The 23107-nt window shown below is 41.6% G+C and overlaps 1 protein-coding gene across 1 annotated transcript; it reads right to left on the bottom strand.

Moving 5' to 3' along the window:
* Positions 1-341: 341 nt before the first annotated feature.
* On the bottom strand, positions 342-22715 carry arhgef33 (Rho guanine nucleotide exchange factor (GEF) 33). The gene is made up of 17 exons (XM_050071769.1): positions 22604-22715; positions 17787-17833; positions 15216-15380; positions 14680-14801; positions 14366-14511; positions 14114-14245; positions 11262-11388; positions 9551-9683; positions 4796-4903; positions 4366-4458; positions 2744-2892; positions 2559-2648; positions 2283-2452; positions 1452-1912; positions 1144-1368; positions 787-929; positions 342-471 (listed from the first exon to the last, which is right to left on the bottom strand). The coding sequence occupies exons 1-17, from the start codon at positions 22653-22655 to the stop codon at positions 342-344; spliced, it is 2493 nt and encodes an 830-aa protein (XP_049927726.1). The 5' UTR covers positions 22656-22715.
* Between the last annotated feature and the right edge of the window lie 392 nt (positions 22716-23107).

Raw genomic sequence — 23107 nt, 5'->3', positions numbered from 1 at the left:
AAATGACTCCAAACTAATGCAGCCTAATCTAGGCCACATTGCTGCCTTATCTTCCTGTGTCATTTTGGTGGGAGTACTCAGCCAAATTTCAACCATAAGTGCTGTTTTGTTATAAATGGCGTCCACAGCAGTGCAGCCATGAAAAGTGCTTTCCTTCAGTGTGAAGGCCAGGGGCAGAACTTTTGTCTTTTAAATATAAATTACATCCATAGTTGGAAATGATGAGATGAAAAGTTGCTCAGCTAAATAGCTTATACCTGTACAGCAGTTCTAAAAAAGACAACCTCATGTTGTACTTCTTCAGTTTTTATGTACCCTCAATCTGTGTGACAGAGTGGTGTTCATACAGCTGTGCCACGGTTTAACTCCAGATGTGTCAGTTTGGGATTTTTCCCCGGTGTCTCGTGTTCTCCGTTGTTTTGGTTGTCTGGTGTTTTCTCGCCTCCCCTCTCTTTCTTCTCATCAGTGCTCCTGTTAGAAAGAAACAGCACGGGGTAAAGTTCACTGTTCCAAGTCAGAGTGTCCATGTTCTTCCATCTTTTTTCTATCTTCAAGAAATTCTTGACAGCATTTGCTCTCAAAGCAGCTACAGTATCAAGCCATTCATGTTCATATTTCCAGTCTTACTGTAGTGACTAACCCTATGCTTTAGCCACTACTGGTTGCTAATTGGCCGAATTGTTTGGACATGTACCCAGAAAATGACTCCCAATCTTTACCAATGCTGTATATCATCAGTCGTTCATCCGTACGTCCGTATAACTTCCAAAAAGCTTCAAAACTTACTTCTTCTTGAAGAGTTTCTTGAACGAGCTTCTGAAGCCTCCTTTGTCCTGCTTCCTGCTCCTCTCGCTGAAGGGGGTGTGGTTATTCTCCTCTGTCCCCGCCCTCCACTTTGGCTCGTCGCCCCACGACTGGAACCCGGAGTCCTGGTGGGGTTGAACACAATTAGGTTTGATGACATTTGGTACCATTCATAGTGTTTCTGTCTCCTAAAGACAGTGACTGCCGTATGTACAGTTAAGAAAAGGATCGAGGGTGTTGCTCGATTTTAAATGTCCTTGCATTGACCAGTCATTGATTGGTACAAACAGCTTTCAGGTAAAAATATATTGATTCGTTGACATATTTGCTGAAACCCACAATGCTGAGCAGCCCATGAAGATCATCGCCCTGTTTTTCGATGTCCCCTCTGTTCCCCAGGGGGCTGTGGACCTTATGGGACGGGGTGGAGCACCCTTTGCTGCCCTTACTGCCCTGGCGCTCCAGCTTTGCATGGCTGCCCAGTCCCAATCTTTGGAGGTGGTCTGACAGAGGACCACTATCCACACTACTCACTGTGTTGTCCATCTGCAGGCCGTTCAGTGACTAGACAACACAAGACATATACATTAATTTTTACACAATTATTTGACAATCTTTGTCTGAACTTAAAGCACACACAAGCTCACCTTGCTCTTACGCTGGCTGGCCTGAAGGGGGCGATGCTGATTGCGGCGCATCATCACAGCTTCATCGGGAGATACACACCCTCGGTTGGGCAGTTTGCTGTAACCATTCCCATGGCTGCCTCCATTGCCGAAGACATCACGAGTTGTAGGCACATTGGCTGCCATAGCATGATGAGACGCTAATGGCGCTTTGGGGCACTTCACAAAGGCGATGTCGATGGAGGAATCTGAAGAAGCACTGGAGCAGCGATCGAACATGGAGACATCATGAATGGAGCCTCTGTCCTCCTCATAGAGGCTCTCCATCCCTGGGGGGTCTGGAGGGAGAAGGAACTCTCCGAGAGCATCCGCTAGAGCAGACCCCGGTTGAACCTGACGGAAGTCTGCAGGTCTGGAGGGCAGATGATGCTGGTATGACATGGACCTCTCAGATCCCTCAGTCTCTGGGATACTGCCAAGACCTGAAGGCCAAAGATTGGTTGACTGGTTAACCAATGGGGCAACAACCACAAAAGCATTTAAAGGGATAGTTTGGATCTTTTGAAATGGGGTTATATGAGGTATTTATTCATAGTCAGGAAATGCTGAACAAAGAACATGCTGTCATAGAGAGGGTCAAAACACAATGAATCTTACAAATAGGGAAAACAATGCACACTTTCAGACAGTCTTGCACTTGATTTTTCAGATATTGTGCATACTGACACCTCCCAAGATCAGCCTATTAAAACTCACACCATTCCTGTCAATGCCCAGAGTATAATGTATAATCAAACAGAGACCACAGAGGGTCATCTGTTACAGTAATCAGAAGCTTCTGTGAGCACAGACCTGATGGTTTGTGGTTCGGCTCATGGTTGAAGAACGGGACGTGGGCGGGCCACTCTGCGTCATAACAGTGAGGGTCATGATCCTTTTCCCGATCCCAGTCCTGGAACCGATGCGACTGGATTTGCTCCAGGAGACGCTGCTTGCTCCGCTTCACCTGGTTGGCATGTTCTCTGTGAGGGGAAGATAATTCATATCAACAGCTCTGATAAACCCACGGTGTGCTACCTGGTTAGCAACAAATAAGAGACATGCTGGTTATGAATGTAGAATACTCACAACATGGCACTGTTACACGGGTACGGTGAGCCGATGTTGTTCGCTTGAATCCCACCTTCCATTGTCTTTAACAGCTGTTTCATGGTCGACCTGCAGCACACAGCAGAACACAGTGAGAATATATGTCTCGTTAAACCTCTGAAGCATGCATGTAACGTTACGTTTTGCAGAGTGGTAATCCTGACCTCTTCACCTCCTTGCGGTTGTGCATCAGAAGCTCCTGGTTGTGCTGGAGGAGGTGGTGGTACTGAGCCGTGAAGGACCTGAACTGCTGGATGCACACCAGCAGCAGGTAGTAGTCCGGGTGCTCTGCGTCGGTCTGCCTCAGAAGCCCCTACGCACACACGGATATTAAAATTATATAAGTTCACAAGTCTTTGAGCAGATGCTGTCTACAGACTCATTACAGTCGCCAGAGGAAAATGTTGGCATTGTACCATGGATATGTTACATTTGTATGTTGTAGATGTACCATAGTTCTGATAACATGTATATAAACTGACTGTAGAGGTGGCGGGGATAGTGTGAGATCTTGACAAGATGGCTGCCAAGCTGCAGACCACTGTTCAAGACCAACAAACAACAAACACAGTTGTTCATTAGCAACATATCACAGCATTTCCAGCGGCGATTGTGTGGGTATTTTAAGCAAAACATGATCTTTTTCTGACCGCAGCCGACTGGTTTTTGTGCCTAAACATAACTAAAGGAAAAGTTTCAACATATCTGCTACAACATAATGTAAAATGTTACAGATCGGTGGTTTGCAGAAACGTACAATGCCAACTGTTATGCTGGCGATTGGGTTGAGATATCAAACATATTTTTCTGTCTTCACTCTGTTTGTTTCTTTATGCATCTTCTCAAATTCTATCAGCAACCAGCAGCTCTATAGCTCACTTTGTCAGATGGTTGGTCAGTCCACAAGAATTTACCCAACCATTGGAGGCTACAGTTTTTGCCTGAGGAGGCTGAAATTTGGATGGATGCATACGTATATGTGGTTGCAGCTGTTGTGAATCCGCGCCCGTTAGTATTTCTCTTTTATTTATTTAACCAGGAAAACCTCTTTTAAATCTCTTTTTCAAGAGTGGCCGAGACAGGCAGCAACACACAAAACAACAAAATACAGAATAAAAAAATAAAGCTCTAAAACAAGCAATTTAAAACACAAAATGAGATTACTAGTAAGTAAGTAAGTAAATTTTATTTATATAGCACTTCTCGCAGAGAGGACTCACAAAGTGCTTCACAAGATAAAATACAAAAAATACAATAACAGAAACAATGCAAAAATACACAAAAACAAATAAAAAGTAAAGTGCAGCGAAATACAGAGATGATACAATGGACAATTAATGGAACGCAAGCCTAAACAGATGTGTTTTTAACTGCTTTTTAAAAATGTCCATGGAAGAGGCCGCTCTCAGCTCATGAGGTAGTGCATTCCACCATTTCGGTGCAACAGCCTTAAAGGCTCTATCACCTTTCGTCTTTAATCTTGTGTGAGGGACAGTACTACAAATACAAGCCAAAAAGTATGTTTATATAAACTAGAAGTGAACCATAAAAACGCAAAAAAGGGCAACTATACGTGATCACAAAGACCAGCTAAGACACATGTGACGTCGGCATATAGAAGATTGTGCACAAAATTCTGCAACTGTGCTTTGAAACGGCCGAGAGGAACCAGAGAGTGCAACTTTAAGCATTATTGCTGTATGTATGACATGAAAAATGAAATGTCCTGTGTGAAGATTGAGTTTGAATTGACAGTGTGTGGCATTGTAAAGTGTGTCAATCTAACCTGTAGCAGCAGCAGGTACTCAGGGATCCTCTGAACCGGCTGGAGGAGCAGAGTGTGGAGCGAGGGTCTGGATTCATCTCCCATTATTTCACTCTGATGGAAGCAACGTGCGGCCAGTCAGAGCAAAAAGGGAAGCACAGGTCGACCAGTCAGTGACTTTCTTCTGTATCTGTAGCTACTGTACACAAACAGGGCTTAAAATTTAGTTTTTGGATCACCAGCTAAAGCGGCAACTACAGTAAGTCACCAGCTACTTAAACATATGTCTGAGAATCACAGGGATGCTGGTGTTAGTCCTTCTCTGTCTTTTCATCCCCTTCACTCATCATCACATCCTGTCCTGTCTGCCCTGTCACACTCTCTTGTGCTATACAATAACATGTCCTCCCTGTCATGTCACTTCCTGTCCTGATCTCTCTGTTTGTGTTACCTCCAGGAAGGCAGAAGATTTCACGGAGCTGGAGGCAAGCATGGTGACGACTGACAGACAGTCTGGAAGCTCCTTCAGGTACGACACGTAGAAGTTCAAGAAGTCACTCTGTGGGGAGGAAGAGAGAGATGCTGTCCGAGTTTGTTCATGCACCATCTACACATGTCCACTTCCTGTCCTCCCTTCACTGTCAGAAAAGAGTTTGACGAACATAAAGAAGGTTAATATAAACTTCCAGCTGTTCTTCAGGTTAAAAGTACACTATGCAGGACTTTCTTACAAAAACAATGTATATACTCGTACAAAAATATCCCTTTCAATCATCACTTATGACCACTAGAAGTGTGTAGCAATGTATTTATCTGCAGAGAAATCTCTTTCCCTGGAAATACTGTTTGCTGACGATCCCTGCATTGTCTGCCTTTAAGCATTTCTAGCATTTTTCAGCATTTTCTTTACTAACTTCACAAGCAATTCACTAATTTATTTCATGACGCTCTTTGTTTGTTGAGGTGAGATGTTTTCAGAAACCCCACCAGCACAATCTATAATTTTCAGGCCTCCCTATAATTCACATTATACATACAGGGCATACAACGCACTACACAAATAAAATGCCTATGAAAATATTTTTGAGTAAAAAAACATTTTAAAAACTTACAAAAGTGCAATGAAAGTATGATGCCATATTTTTACAAAATCTAAACTTTGATAAGTTATCGTCAGCGTCAGATCTGTGGCCTTCACAAATATTTGCAGGTGGAGCTAAAGGTCGATAAAGTTTAAGCTGAGAAGGTAAATTATTGGCAAAAATTAAATATTTCAAACAGGATAGCAGCTTCTTGTTACTTCGTTAGACATTTGATGAACTGTGTACCACCAACACATTCTCACTCCGACCTTGTTACATACCAACGCTTGGTCATGGACTTTCCATGTCAACATACGTCGTGCAAGGTACCCTGGGTGTGTTGGTTGTTGACGTTCTGGGACGCCGTGTCAAGTTCTGCCTGTTACATGCATTGTCTTCTTTCAAAATACACTTATGTTTTCACAGGAAATTACAGTGTACATACAGTCTATTTCAAAATAAACTCACTACGATGGTACAACACTGCAAATTGACGTTTTTTTTTTCGTTCAACAACAAAAACACGTGGTTAGGTTCAGGAAAAAAAGAACATGGTTTGGCTTTAGAATCTTACGAAACCCGAACACCGCTCTCCCAGGTCAAAGTCCATGTTTGTTTGACCCGTCCACCACTCCTGTCCAGTATAAGCAGTATAAACCAAAGCACAAGTATAAATGCTCACATTGGCGTAGGCCATGTGTGTAAGCTACGGCGTAGGTTCCACATGGAGCTGACGCACAAGTATAAATCCCAACGGCAACTGGCCATGTATCATGCTGACATTAAAGGAGGGCTTTTTTCATCTGTGTCTGACGCTGCAACTCAGTGCCTTACCGCCGGATTTCGACAGCTTCGAAGTGAGACTGGGTTGGTAATACATATTATATAACTGATATTGTATGAATGTCAAATATATTAACTTAAATATAGGATTAAGGAAGGAAAAAAATGTCAAATAAAAATAAACTTTTGCACCACATGGATCGTTCTCTCTGGTGTGAGCTCAGTCTACCTGTGTTTGCATTCTGCTTGTAGTTGGAGGATTTCTTTCATTCTTTTTATTTCTTTCCTTCCTCAAGCTCTGAGTTTGCGAGCTAGGACCCATAATGCATTGTAACCCTGCCTTTATTTTTTCTAAATAGGAAGGTGTTCCTTCCAATTACCTAATTTCCCCCCATTTACTCCGAGCCAATCAGCCATACGTTGGCGTTAATAGAATAGACTCATTAGCTTCAGTGTGTTGGATCTAATTTTTTGGCTGTCAGCTGGGTTCTGGTCGCCATTAGCACCTTCTTAATATTACAAAACACTTTTTGTTTTTAACTCTCATTGAAGTTTGTTTAAATACTTTAAATCTGCACACGTCCCCAGAGCATATTGTTTTTCACACTACTAACATTATAGTGTCAAACTGAAGTCCTAATTCTGTCTGACTGGAAATCCCCTCAACTGGAGACGGAGGCCCTGAAGTGCACTCACAGGTTTTAAAAGAATAACCCTTTTAAAATATTAAAATCCTCACATAGGCATCAGCATTCAATGACTATAGAAAACCTGCAGGGGGTTGCGTCTGAGACTAGTTTTTTGCCATTTTGCCATCAGTAATTTTGTACAGTGATCACAAGAACCACTGTTGTCTTTGTACTACATCTGTTTTCCAGCTCTCAACATGGCTCCGCTGGAATTTGACATTTCATTTCATGTCCGTCACGGCTGCCAAAGTGATTCAGATTCATTATGAATGGGCTGTCACAAGACCAAACCTTTGACCCCCCCCCCCCCTACATTAAAAAGTCTGGAACAGCACTGTGCCTGTGAATGGCAAGTTTTGATTAACAAGCGAGTAAACTGGGGGCTCCCAATCTTTTGAGGGCTATTATATGGTTATTTAAATATCCACAGAAATACCAGATATATCCTACATTCATAGGCATGGATTTCACGGGGGTGCAGTTTTTAGAGTACGGCATTTGTCCCCTTGTTAAAACATGAAAGTATCAGAGGACTTTATATTGAAGAAATTAGGACATTTCCATCATAAACTGATGCATGAAAATTCACCAGAAAGCAGAAAATTAAGTGCGTGATGCCAAAAAACTTTCTGGTGGACAACCCCCAACCCTTCTGTTTCATATGTGTCCACTCAAGTGTAAAAAAAAAACCTCGCCCTTGCCTACATTCTGGAGATTTTCAGATTTGATTCTGGTTGTAACTGTGCCAGCGTCAACAAAGAGCTCATTCAGCTCTGTGGTCACTTCGAAGGCTGTGGTTTGTGGTGGTTGTGGTGCTGGATTTAATTGAATTATACCAAAAGATTTCTTGAAATATTTTGTCCACAGTGGTCAAAATATGACAAAATGGAGCGACGAAGTGCAAACAAGTGGAATGCTCTATTACAAATGCAGACACAGAGTGGTTACAAACGGATCAGGCTGAATTCCTTATTCAAGACTAAGCAGCGTGTCAAGACTTTTGAGGTTTTTACTTTACAAGCCAGTACATGGTGTATAGATATATCTACATCCACAGAATTGTCAGGAGAAAAATAATCTGGTGATATCTTAAGTGCTACATTGTAGGCAACTGGACTTGCTTGAGTTTCTTGAAGACGTTTCACCTCTCACCCAAGAGGCTTCTTCAGTTTGAATAAGCCCTGTGTCCACCGAAGACTTTCGGTATGGTACCTTTGGAACCAAGAGTAACCCTTCAGACAGGGTATCTAGAAGTATCGCATCGGAAAATTATGATGGAAACGCCAAAATTCGAATTAAAATCCCCTGATTCGCACAAACTAAAATACGCTTGCTTTAGCCGGGTTTTGGTTGATTCGGAAAAAATGACGATTCGCAAAACGGGGGATGGAAACAGTTATGTTCGAATTAAGTCTGACGTAGTGCACCTCTCTCCATGATGATATCCACACTCTGGGTCGGGAAGGCGGTAATGCATTTACAAGCTGGTTGCCAACCGCCAGAAAATGCAGAAGAAGAAGAATGCGAAACTTGTTTTGTTTCCGGTTCTGCGGAAAATTCGCGTGAGTCCGTACATTTAATGGAAACACACAGGATTCGTATTTCTTTTAATGCGTTTCCCAATGATTCGAATCACTTTTGGATGGAAACATAGCTACAGTATGGGGGATGGCACGGAACAGTCCCATTGGTACCATCCACAACTTTTCGTGGGTGTGCATGTGTGTGTCTTTCAGACCTGTGTGTAATTGACAAGCAAGAGTGAAAACATTGAATTTCCCCTCAGGGGGATTAATAAAGTAAATAAACTTAAACTTAAACTTCACAGTGGAAACAGAAAAAAAGCGTACTGAACCGAACTGTACCGTACTTCTCAGTGGAAACAGGGCAATAGACTGGTGCGGAGTCACAAGCTTTCACCTGTGTGGGTGTGAACCTTAGAGTCATCAAAATCACATGTGAAGCGTTGGCCCACTCCGCCATCTTATGTGTCATTCGGGTTTGATAGGTCCAGGTGTGAATGGGTGTTAAGCCGTGTGGGGAGGGATCCTAAGACTGCATTGTAGGTGGGTGATACAGTAAGTGGTGTCGTAGGCCACCTCCTCTGTTTAACGATGTTTGTTCAAATTTGACATAGGTGGCTTCTTTCACTCCTCCTTCAAACCATCTTCCTTCTCTGGCCAAGATGTGCACATTGCTGTCCTCGAAGGAGTGTACCTTCTCCTTTAGATGTAAGTGTCTTGACCTGAGGAGCTGGCTCTCCATGTGCTTGTGGAGTAATTGGTTTGTTTCACCAGTGTATAAGTCTGTACATTCCTGGCTGCACTGAACTACATACACAACATTGCTCTGCTTTTGCCTGAGTGTTTTGTCCTTAAGGTGAACAAGCTTCTGCGTCAGTGTGTTATGATGTCATGAGAATCTTCACCAACATCTTCTGGTGAAATGCCTCCAATATTATGTGGCAATAGAACAGCGTGGATACTTAACAACCAAAAAATAAGAGCCAAATATTGTTTGAGGAAGCCAGTGTCAGTTAGAAAAGATGATTATCTATCTCGGTACAGTTTGGTGTTGGTGAGCACACAGGTTCTCTTACTGGTAGTTTATACAGAGTACTTTATGTATTCAGATTCTGTGTTTGTGGTTTACCTCTTTGCTGGTGAGTCTCATGAACACGTCTCCCATGATGCCTTGCCACTGACACTTGAGCACACGTTCCTGGAGAGTATGGAGGAGTTCAAGGTGCTGCTGGATCAGAAACCTCAGAGTGCTCGGAAATGGACTAAAGACAGCGAGAAAGAACGAAGAGGAGAGAAAATTTTCTTTGTTGTATAAAACCAGACATGGCATAAGATTTTAAAATGAGAATGAAACATGCTCTGAAAGATCTGGGTGCTTTTATTTACTTTTATTTCACAGATAAGAAACAATAAATTGTGAAGACAATAACGCCTCCACAAAAATAGCATGTAAGTCTTGTGTGTGATTTATCCGGGCTTCATATGAGCAGGGGAAATCTCCGCTAGTCGCTAGGCTAATTTATACAATGTAAAATGCCATAGGCTTGTGCTAATAACGTTAGCATGTTGTATTTGTTTGGAAAACGTGTTTAGTGTTGACAGTTGTTTTGTCGGTGAACCTTGTGAGCTGTAATGGAGTCGAATTTTGAAATGTTACCTTTGTTAAATGTTGCTGTTGTCCCTGGTTTTTTATGAGAAGAGGAAAAGTCTGCTAGCTGCTAGGCTAATTTATACAATGTAAAATGCCATAGGCTTGTGCTAATAACATTAGCATGTTGTATTTGTTTGGAATACGTGTTTAGTATAAGACAGTTGTTTTTTCAGTGAACCTTGTGAGTTGTAATGGAGTCGAATTTTGTAACGTTACCTTTGTTAAATGTTGCTGTTGTCCCTGGTTTCATATGAGAAGAGGAAAAGTCTGCTAGCTGCTAGGCTAATTTATACAATGTAAAATGCCATAGGCTCGTGCTAATAATGTTAGCATGTTGTTATTTATGTGGAAAATGTGTCCAGATAAAGACAAGTGTTTGTCTGTGAATGCTGAGTTATAGTGAAGCTGATTTGTGTACTTGTGTTTGAAACTGTCTCTATTAAACCATGTTTAATGTGTGTTTAATGTGTGTTTAACGTGTGTTTAATGTGTGTTTAACGTGTGTTTAATGTGTGTTTAACGTGTGTTTTAAATCTACTAAACTTTACAACACTTCACAGAAACCGCCACCAACTAGTGTTTTCCTTCATGGTTGTACTGTCTTGTAATGAACTAAACTTTCTTACAGTTATTGTGCCATCTTATGTGTCAGACATTTGGCAGCAGGTAAATCAAATTAAAACAAATGCAATCATCAACAACTAGTTCAGCATTTGCACCTTTTCATTGGTGCCTTTGGTTATAGGGAACACCTGTGCTGACGCTGACGCAGTGATCACATTAACCACTGTCTCACTGGAGTTTGTAGCCTGCTTTTATTTGATTAGTTTACTTCCAGTCATCCCGCATTGTAAACTCTGAAATTAGATCAGTAGCTGCTCCCGGAATAAATCTGAGTGTTAATCTGTGTGTGTTTATGAGGATATTCGTCAGAGACAAAGATAGAAATGACTGTGACATTTATTGAATTTTATGGCTTAGAGGTCTTTTCTACATCAGATAAGGCTGGAGATATCTGGGTCATTCTGCGTTTCCAAAGGTTGTGTGTGTATCTTATTAAATGTACATGCTGAAATGAAATGTTGATATTATCTTTTAAGGTGTGTTGTTGATATGCATGTAAGACTTTCATATGTTGACCCCTTTTATCAACCTGAACTCAGCTGTCTTTGTGTGTCCGCAGGCTTACCGCTTGTCCTTAGAGGTGAGAGCTTCTGATCCATTAAAGGAGATATTGGCCTTCAGTAACAGAGACAGGTGGGACACATAAACTCTCTCTGACTCCAGCAGCTCCAGAGCCACTCTCTGTCTCTTATCTGCACACACACACACACACACACACACACACACACACAAACACAGTGTAAATCTAATTTATATTGAGTCACATAAAAGTCATCTGTAGTTTATTTATTCTTCTTGTTTCTCAGACTGACATCCAGTGGTTTTGTGATATGGGCTTGGGATTATGTCATCTGATTTTTTTTGCCACTGGTGCAGTCATCTGTTCAAATCAAAGGAGAAGTTTGACATTTTGGGAAAATATGTGTATTCCCTTAGATGAAAAGATCGACACAAGTTTCATGTGTGTTTTCAACGTTAAGCTGGAGCCAAGAGACAGTTAGCTTAGCTTAGCTTAGCATGAAGACTAGAAACAGAGGGAAACAGCTAGCCTGGCTCTATCCCAATGTATCCAAATCCACCTATTAGTACCTCTAAGATTCTCGACAAGATGAGTTGAAAGTGGCGACAACTTACAATGTGCCGTTCTGCAACATTCTGAAAATGTGCGGTATCACACCAATGCAACTAGATGAAATGGTGTATCATCTCTATGCAACAACTCTCTGTACTTCTGTTCTGATTTGCAGCTTTTCAGGTTCACTTTGTGGCTGAATATAATTTGTAGCTTCCTAAAATATGAATGAGGATAGTGATAGTGAGATACTGGCTACAGCTGCATTTGTAGTAGTGATGAATGGTGAAAAACAGAAACAAAATGAGCATCAGATGGACTGTAAGCACATAGAGCGAGCAGTACTGTCCGACACTGGTAGGCTGACCAAACGTCCTCTTTTGCCCGGACATGTCCACTTTTCACGTCCTGTCTGGGGTGTCCGGGGGTGTTTATAAATTGATGATAATGTCTGGTTTTCCTTGTGTGTGTGTGTGTGTGTGTGTGTATGTGTGTATGTGTATGTACGCAGTGATCACATTAACCACTGTCTCACTGGAGTTTGTAGCCTGCTTTTATTTCCGTCCATCTGATGCTCATTTTGTTTAGTTTTTCACCATTCATCACTACTACAAATGCAGCTGTAGCCAGTATCTCACTATCACTATCCTCATCTCACTATCACTATCCTCATTCATATTTTAGGAAGCTACAAATTATATTCAGCCACAAAGTGAACCCGAAAAGCTGCAAATCAGAACAGAAGTACAGAGAGTTGTTGCATAGAGATGATACACCGTTTCATCTAGTTGCATTGGTGTGATACCGCACATTTTCAGAATGTTGCAGAACGGCACATTGTAAGTTGTCGCCTCTTTCAACTCGTCTTGTCGAGAATTTTAGAGGTACTAATAGGTGGATTTGGATACACTGGGATAGAGCCAGGTGTGTGTGCGTAATCCCCAAGAGGCTGCCTTATCGGCGGATCTCCAACACTCACAACGAGGAAGCAGCGGACACCCGTGGCGCAGCATTATTCTAAGCTTCCAAGATGCCAACTTACCGTCCCGACCTGGTCGGGATATATGGGAGGCTGAGTGCACCGTGTGCAAAGCTGGCACATATGATTCTGTGTCTAATAAAGGCGCCGGGGAGCTCAAAGTTGGATTTTCTAATACAGAAGAGGTATTATTTAGAACATTATTTCATATTATTTATTTGTCCAGTAAGACTTGAAAAGATAGCTATTATTTTACAAGTTGATTTTTCTAATACAGAAGAGACATTATTTATATCATTATTTCATTCCAGAGATTTTACATTTATTTTACATTTACATTTATTTTTGTACAATTGAAACTTGTAAAAAGATTATTATTTAAGGCATAATAAAAGCAAGTTGAGTAACCTCTGAGAAGCCTATCTAAATTTCTGTCTTTGAGAGATATTATTTTGTATAACTGAATTTTCTATCCATACATATAAACTTTAAATATATTAAAATTATAAGGCATCTTTGAGTAAACTGCGAGTATCATTTTAGTAGGCTATCTCGTGGCCGGGGCGAGTGTCCTCTTTTTTGGAAGTCAAAATATGGTCACCCTAGACACTGGCACACGTGAGGATGCAACAGAGGGCTCGGCGGGGACGGAGCACCTGCAGCAGCAAGGAAACACACCGTCTGTGGTCACTTTGACTCAAGGTGACGAGCTTTATGTTCTAAAACCAGCCTACGGCAATGTGACCAGCTGAGTTGCAGGTGACACCATCAGCCGGCTTTACTCAAGCTCAGACAGCCAGTTCATATCACTGCAACGTTCTAAAATGGTTTCGTCTTGTTGCGAATCTTTGGTCTGAGTTGGGCTTAAAGCTCACTAAATAACACATCAAATCTTGTGTGTTAAATCGGTACAAAAACCAAAGTTTGAAAATAACACAATGTGCTTGTACAGTCAGTATTTCTTGACCGGGTGTAGTGACTTCCTGGAGAGTCCTCTGGGTGACTGGCAACCCAATGGTTTTTCTACTTTGTGCGTTTGGACTTTATTACCTTGGATTAGGGTAGGCTAGCTGTTTCCCCTTGTTTCCAGTCTTTATGCTAAGCTAACTTTACTGAGTGTTGGCTGTGCCCTTGTATTTAATGAACAGATGTGAAATTGATATTGATCTTTTTATCTAAGTATTTGCAAGATAGCGAAAAGGACAATTTCCCAAAATGTCTCACTGAGACATCACATTCCTCTGATGAATGGACAGGTATTGTTTGTGTAGATTAGTGAGCAGACTGTGAGTAGTGGTGTTATCAGCAGTGGTTGCAGCAGTAGTATTATTATTGGTTGCATTAACACATATGTTGTATTTCTTACTGTTTTCAGTGGAGCTGTTGGCTGCCTCTGTGTCGTCTCTGCTGCTCTTCCTCTCTCCCCACGCCGGAGATTTGGATGGACACCCTCTCTGCTGCTGCAGCTGCTGCTGAGCCTCCTGCTCAGAGGTAGAGGCTGCAACACACACACACACAAAGATGTGACTAACTGGCTCTTATCGGTCTGTCATCTCATTTTCCTCACTTCCTTCTAGCTCAGTGGTTAGACATGACTGACAGTCGCACATAGACTCACTCTGTGTCGATGTGTTGCTCCTCTGTGGTGACCCGCTGTTGGGCAGACTGGAAAAGAAGTGCTGAATGACACTGAGGTCTGCCTGGCTGGGCATACAGATGTGTTCATCCCCTGATGCTGACAGCAAATCTGCCTTGGAGCCCTTTCTGCTTTGGGATAAATCAGCAGCAGGAGAAGTAACATAAGTTAAAAACTTTATTTACCAAGTTATACAACACAGTAAAGCTCAACAGCACTTTATTGGCATAAGCAGGCACGCTAGAGGTAACTATATTTTTTGGATGAAACATTTGTGTGTGTATCTGCAGCCCTACCTGTGTGGAACAGATATGAGATCTTTGGTGTTCTCTGACTGCAGCAGTTCAATCTTCTTCTGCACCTCCCTCTGTCTGCTGGACACATCCTTTATGTGGAACAACACCACGTTCAGCTCCTCCTGAAAGCAGATTATACCAAGGAACTGCATTAGTGTCGCTGCATGTGAACTGATAAGACTGACAGTGTCTGGGTTGTATTTTACACCGTGATATACCACACGCCTAGAATACGACAAATGCATGTGTAAGGGATGTGTTGGTGTCTGCGTAGATAATGTAATAAACCCGAAACAGTAAGTTCACACAGATGTTACAACATGAGCTGCACAGAGGAAGCTACATGTCTGTGAGTATGTCTGAAAGAGCTGCCCTCTGTCTAATCACTGAAATTAGTTTACGGTTCAAGTCAGATGCTCTAAATTATATTACAGTGGCCTCTCCACCTCACCAAGAATAGACTCTATGTGTGTGTGTGTGTGTGTGTGTGTGTGTGTGTGTGTGTGTGTGTTTTCACTGTGTAGCATCTCCAGCACCTTGAAAGTGTTGAGCGAGTTCTTGAGGCCCATTATCCTATCATCCACATCAGTCTGATGCGCCTGGAGCTTCTCCTCCAGGCTGTTGTCCCTCTGGCGCAGCTCGCACAGCTCCGTCAAAGCAGCATGAAGCCCCTCGCGCAGCTCTGTCACCAGGCCCTGCAGCTGCGTCACAAGAAGCAGAGGAATACGTAATGTTGTCAGTGGCGTGTTTTGGGGTGTTGATTGCTTCAAATGAAAAGAGGAAGAAGAATTTAAAGGATTCACTGGGTTACGGCTCTGTGCAGCTGACATTTGGTCATGGACTTTCCACGTCCAGATATGACGTCCAAGGTACCCTGGAGGTGTTGATTGTTGACGTTCTTGGACGCCGTGTCAAGTTCTGCCTGTTACATGCATTGTCTTCTTTCAAAATATACTTCCGTCTGTACAACAACGCAAATGGACTTTTGTTTTTCCTTCAACAACAAAAGCACACTGCTCTCTCGGGTGAAAGTCCTGGGTTTGTTGGACCCATCCACTACCTGTCCTGCCCGCCCCAGTCGGACTTTCGCTGCCTTAACTTTTGTCCTTGGCCTGCCACGTTTCCCCCTGACAACACCGATTGCCATTAAACTATAACGGCGACTGGCCGCGTATCATTCATTGGTTTCTGACGCCGCAAATCACTGCCCAAGCTCCGGGTTTTGACGACTTCAGAGTAAGACCAGGCTCGATATGTATGACAAGGACAAAAAACAATATGTGTGAACGAACAACAAACTCATAACGTTTATAAAGTTGAAATATTTATAAAGCGTGTAACTCATGAACAACTAACAAAAGGATCAAATTTGAAAAAGTCGAAACTTTGCACCAATGATCATGATCTAATACAGTTCTTTGGTGATTTTGCTGCTGTTTCTTGAGTTGTCGAAATATTTGCTTGACCTCTTTCAAGTTCTGCATGATTTTGTTCATTTGTTTAGTTGTTTTACGGCCATAAATCCTCACATTTAATCTATCAATGTGTTAAATTCCTCTGTAAGGATCCCTCTGTGGGATCTTTATGGGGTTTAGTTTTTATTTTGGTTTTGGTGCATCTTAACTCGGGTTTTCTCAGACTTCTTTTAGATTAGAGACCATTTCCGTAAACAGCCCATCCCTTCATCATACACAATCCTGCTTTTTTTAACAAATGCCATTTCTCATCTCTTCTCACTGATATTCTTTTAGCAGTCGACTCTTTATCCACCTCCCTTTTTCTCTGCATTTTTTCATTAATAGCTGATTGAATTTATTCAGCAGGGATAACTGAATCAACTCATGGGAATGAGAACATAACACGGGTGGAAGCAGCTCTCTCTCGTCCTGTCTTTGCATCTCTCTGTTGCTCGCTCTCAGTCATGTGAAAGGCATCAGGCAGCAGACTGAATAGAGCATCTGTCTTGTTTGCCTCCTGCTTTCCTTCCTTTTTGATGCTATCAGCATATGACAGGGCTACTGTGCTGCCTTACACTTGGGGGGGTTGCAGATCTAAAGAGCCACGACGGTATGAATTCCCCATAAACCTCATTGTTCATGAGGATATAATGTGAGAATCATAGTGGTCTCACTCAGGACTCCATTTGAGAACAGTAGTATTTAATTTCTTGCAGCTTTTGTTAGTTATGGTAGCTTTTTCATAGCAACCTTTTATGGCAGCTAGTAAAGTTAACCTCCAGGCTTAAAGGCCCAAGTTTACTACACTGATTTACAAGAGGTCAAGTGCACAAAGGTCACGTCATATGGTCAAAACTGAAAAAATTGCAAAGTAAATGTTATTCTACTGGCTAATAAACTATATTTAGAGCTTTACAATAAGGGTAGTATAAGCACTGAGAGCTTCTCATGAAAATAGTTTTATGTATGAACATAAAACAGACCTGATTAATGAAATCATAGAATGGTAAAACTATAAATCATAAATCAGGTTTTTTAAAAGAGTTGCAGCAGCTTGAAGCGTAAATAGAAAGAGTTTAAGACCTGTATCAGGAAAGTCAGAGCTAGTTAAAGGCTAAAGTGAACGGATAAGTTTTTAGCCGGCTTCCCTGATATCTATGGGTAATGTGTTCCATAGCTTTTGGGCGTAATTGACAAAGGCTGCATCTCTGATCTTCTTCTGGCTGTTTCTGGAAATCCAATAAACCAACAGCAGCTGATCGCAGTGTTCTTGGAGGCAAATAGCCCATATAGGGTTTTGTAACCATGGAGGAGGAGCTTGAAATCAATTGTAAATGTAACAGGAAGTCAGTGCAGAGCAGCTAGGACTGACCTGATGTGCTCTCTCCTGTAGTTTAGTTAGAGCAGCCAGCACAAATTCCCAAAACACTTGTAACATATGGAAGAGTGATATTGTAGAAAGGTTTAGACCTCTGCTCCTGACAGTTGGAGGGAAAGTTTTAATGACAACAGAAGAGCCTCCAGCCTCTAATCAAAGGGAGTCGTAGGTTTGTCACCTTCACAAGGTGTATCGGAGTTTGCTTATAAAATAATGGCAGTTATTAGTGCTTGTTCTTATAACGTCACCCTACACGGAGAGCTCTTGATTACCTGAACAATCTCTAGGTCAGTCTCCTCTGCCACATTTTCTTCTGTATCTAAAAGAAAAAAACAAAAAACTCAGTTAGCAGCCAGCACAGCAACAGTTAGTAGTGACTCGTTCAAAGCTTGGCTAATGATGTGTTAATTAAACATAAAAATGGAGAAAATGTAATTTCACATTACGCTGGCTTGACTGGCATCAGAGGTGGAAACTTCCACTGTGAACAATGAACTTTACTGTTGTCACAAGAAAATCTTATTATCTGTTTCTTAAAATCTTGACAGAATTCAAAATCTTAAACTCAGAACAGAGACCACAACAGAGATGTTATAAGGACTTATCTGACTCCAGAATTATCGATGCTGCCCAAAATTTAATTAGCACATGGATGAAAAGACTTTCCATAGACTTAAACTGGGAAAGACACATCTATAAATTAGTGGATACACTTTTTTTGAGCATCACAGCCCCGCAAAATGACTAGTTATGCTATAGGGATTTAAGCCATTTGGTAACATTAAAAGTCTAGAAGAGCTGGCCGATTAAATCCTTTTTTATCCCCATTCAAGTTGGCGAAGGAGGGCGGCATGATGGTGCAGTGGTTGGCATTGTTGCCTCACAGCAAGAGGGTTCCTGGTTTGAACCCACGGTGGGGCTCCAGGTACTCCGGCTTCCTCCCACAGTCCAAAGACTCTAAATTGCCGTAGGTGTGATTGGTTGTCTGTCTCTATGTGTCAGCCCTGTGATAGTCTGGTGACCTGTCCAGGGTGTACCCTGCCTCTCACCTAATGTCAGCTGGGATATGCTCCATCCCCCCCGTGACCCCTAACAGGATAAGTGGTTATGGAAAATGAATGAATGAATCAAGTTAGTGAAGGACTACACCAGAAGTTAGTTGTTCGGATGCCCTACGTCTCTAGTGTGCTTGCTCTAGGGGCCCCACAATGCAAAAGATCCAGATAATTTCATACCACATAAGTCTTGGCTTCATGCCCCACTGAGCAACTTTCATAGGAATGAACAGGGGCCCCAGTTCCAACGCTGTATCCAGCTATACTGTATATCCTACCTGCTCTGTATGTAGATATAAACGGTTCATTCTAAGGCAACGAAAACACAACGATTCTTAGTTTCAGGTGGTAATACGCCAATGAAAACATGATTAGAAATATTAGATTCCCTTTCTGCCAATGAATCCCCCTAAATCCTACACACTGGACCTTTAAACTGCAAAGTACATGTGCTTTTTAACTCTCAGGAATAAATGTCAATTCTAGGTGTATATACCTTAAATTCAACCGCAAACATTATGAGTCATATAAATCAGACACAATTTAATCTGCACTGAACTGCCTTTTCAATCATAACATAACACATGAACAAAAGATATTTAAATCTATCCAAAACATTGACATACAGTATTATATACCACCTAACAGATTACAGTTATGGCCTTAAGTGATGTCATGTTTTTATCAAAGCAGAATAATAAGTCTGGTCTGCGAGACTGATTTTATGCCACAGACGTTGAGGTCAGAACAGTAAGGTTTCAGAGTGCTTCAGCAGTCATGTGAAAGTGCCACACGTGCCAGTCCTGAGAAGAGAAATTCATCCAACAGGCATCGTTTCAGTGTCCCTTCACCCCTTACATGTCGATCGTCCTATGACTTGTGGCAACCATAAGTCTCTAAGTCTTCTATTCATTGCAAGTGGAGCAGCTCTGGGAAGTGCCTCCTGATGAAATCACTGATTTCTGGCTGCTGGAGAAAAGTGCTGCACGAGGAGCAGATATTTATGATGTTTTGTTTCTTTTAACTGCAGCACAGTCTGGGACAGTTAACTGTCTGTATAAAAGCACAAAGCTCCTGTTTGTTGTGAGAATGTCAGAGATCAACGCTGCTGTCAACATTGCTCAGGGTCATCTGAAATACGTACTTTACATGTATTATCATGCATAACTGATCAGGCCTGTAGGCACAATGCATGACATCTGTACTGCGTAATATTTCTCCACTGTGATGGATCAGAAGAAGGACTGAACAGTATCCAACGGTCCTACAACATGGGACATTTCCTCTGACAGCTTCCCTTTGTGCTGTCGGCCTCAGTTGAGACAATTCAGAAAAAGTTGGTGTCAAGATGTCAACGTTAAATTATACTGTCCCAGAGTGACCTCAAGCTAAAAGACAAGAGTGGTTAGATCATTGCCACAGGGAAACCAAGAGGATGTGGTTCTGTGATTGGAGCACAGACAGGAAAAGACATGATGCTCCTCACAGTTCTTATAATTTATTTAAATCAATTAAACAACAACATCACCACTAATAGTATGTCATTATACAATGGTAAGGCACATGTAGCCTACATGGAATCCAATAAATGCTATTGTGTGAAGGGTTCGGGCACTCTTTTGCATTTATAAATGCTGATTAGCCTTTTAAATACACTGGTTGTGGTGTTTCTCCTGGAACAATAAGGTTCAAAGTTTAATTACAGACTATAATTATTTCCTATTGAGCCAGATCAGGGTTGGCAATCTGCACCTCTGGAGCCGCATGTGGCTCTTTAGTCCCTCCCAGTTGGATCCCTGTGGCTTTGACGTAAAATTATATGAAAATGAATAACGTTTATTTTTTAACATTCAGAATTTCATTTGTCATTGTTGTAGGCCTAAAGTGATTCCTGCATTCTACAACTGTAAAAATGTGTAGCTTATATATCAAATTAAAACACTTTATAACATTTCATCAACTAAAATGTGCGTCATATGTCTCAGCCTGCCTTTTTTTTTTTTTTGTTAAGATATTTTTTGGAGCATTATGCTCCAAAAAATAGCGTCACCGCGTCCTTGATCTCCGGTTTTCCAGCAGGCCGTTCGAGCAAGCCCGGACTGCTAATGCTATGTACCGGGACACTGCTAATGCTGCTTGCCGTGCTGCTGTAGCTCAGTGTAACTGATGCTGAGACTCTACTGACTGTGTGACTGGTAGATGGCGGTGGGTGGCGCAACAGGCCAAAACACAAATTCAAAACATAAACATGATTTGTGGACCGTAAAAAAATTTTTAAAATGCGAATATTCCGGCTGTACTGTTGTTGTCGGTGAGATCAGTATGTTATATGAACATTATTCCTTAGCCTCTGTGACATATTAGGAGGATTTTATGACTATTTGCTTTATATTTCTTACATATAGCTCCATTAAGTCACCGACGCCCCCATATGGCCTGCCTTTTCCTCTAAATTTTGATGAACTTCAGCAGCGGTGGTTAGCCTGGGCGTCTCTTTAGCAAGGCTAGCTTTGGATTCAAAATCCAAAAAAAGGTAAAGTCTTGGGGTAAAATAGAGGATTCATAGTGTGTGGACAGATCCATTTGCTTTTACCACCAACACTGCAAAGCTAAAGTACTTAATAATTACAAATAGCCCACTGCAGAGTGGCCACCTTGTCCTACATTATATTAATGAATGCTCATTAAGACCTCTTTGCAATGCTGATGGGTTAATTTAGACTTAACAGGCTTTTTATTTCTCTTTTTGGCCAGTAATGGCTCTCTTAATGGTTAAAGTTGCCGACCACTAAGCTAGACAGACAAATCAGCCGGGTCGATATGATTGGTGGATATTAGATTATTACAGATATATCTGTATCAGCGTATAGGCCTATGTTGGATGATAAGTAGCAAGTAATTGAGTACAGAAATGTCAGAGATATATTTTGGACTTTTTTTCCACCAAAGAAAACTGATGAGATTAAATGTCCCACATAAAAAAGAAAAATCAAGGGATTCTTATCAAAAATGCAGGTGAATGTTGTGTTTATGAAAAAAACTAAACATTGGGTGAGGTGTTGTTGATGGATTTCTGTAACCCTCAAATAATATCAGCTCCTTATGAGCTCCTGAATTTTATTGTTTTCCCAGTTTGCAGACATTTACAGCCACTGTTCTTCTTCTTTGAGTTAACCACTAACTGCTAACGGCTACTTTTAAATCTCCCACCATGGGTCACACACACATAATACACGTCGCACCCATCCTGCCCTCGGTCTCATCCTGCTGGCTGTCCTGTTAACACATCTACAGTGTCAGCGCTGTTGGTACCTCTCATGGCAGCTTAAAGGTGGGAGCACTCTGTCTCGCGCATTTTGCGATTGCGCCTTATATATGACACCACAAGGTGGCATAATGGCGTGATATTCCCGCCTTGAAGGGCAATGTAGAAGGGGCTATAGTTTTCAACTAGCCTATATACTTCAACAGCATGATACAATTTTGAAATTCAGTTATGACATTTTTTGTGTGCTACCTCAGGATTTTAAGTTCTCAGTCATGAGAAATAGCCTGATGGCATCATTAAACCAATGAAGCTTTCTTGGGCGAAACCTGTTGCATTTCAAATCATTCACAGCCATTCAAGAAAAAAACTGTCTGAACATTGTACATGAGATCACTGCAGATATACAGTAGATATGTTCTCAGTCAAGACAACTCTTTGGTACCTTTACGAAAGGTACCTTTAAACGAAAGCTTGAACTTTCTTCAAGGAAATTCATTTTGACTGGTTTGTATCAATCTGTCAAAGCAGATGCAACAATCAAATGTGAAAGTCGAATATTTTTTGCTCGTACTCTGTTTTATGTCATTGCAATCAATCAGTTGAAGATGTCACTTTGGGATCTTGGAATTTGTGATGCTGACATTTTATAAACTTATCAATTCATTGATTACTGAGAGACATAATTAACTGAGTTACAGTACAAACCAGAAACTGTTCCTCCATCTGATTAAAAGTTGCAGCTCATGTTTTTTGACACTTGTTTTACCTTCTGGCACATCTTCTGTCTGATCCTCTGTTTCATCTTTTTCATTATCCATATTAAGGTATCCTGTCAGGTCCGGTCCAATCTAGTTCGTAGCTGTCCAGTTCTGAAGTCCTTATCCAGCTCAAGATGACTTCAGTCCGCTCCTCTGACTTGCTCTTCTCCTCTGAATAACCCTATCCTCTGCTGTGATCACTCACTTTCTCTCTTCCAAAGCATGTGAGTCCTATGATTTCCCTTTTGAACAAAAAGGCCCTTGTCTTCAGAGAGTAGAGGGACAGAAGGGAACGATCAGGAGGAGAGAGACAGACATGTAACAGCCACATACTGTTGCTAACTGGAGGCACGACCGGTTCTTCATAAGTATGGTTTACACAGCAGCAATGATCAGAGTAAGTGTCACTAGGACACATGGATGTTTCTTTAACTACATTAATTTATTCAACTTGCTCAAGCTGTGACATGTTTGTACGTGTGTAAAGTCACATACAGAGAGAGCTACCACTA

This window comes from Epinephelus moara, chromosome 19, assembly GCF_006386435.1.
Source record: "Epinephelus moara isolate mb chromosome 19, YSFRI_EMoa_1.0, whole genome shotgun sequence".
Lineage (NCBI taxonomy): Eukaryota > Metazoa > Chordata > Actinopteri > Perciformes > Serranidae > Epinephelus > Epinephelus moara.
This window is presented reverse-complemented; position numbering and strand designations above follow the sequence as displayed.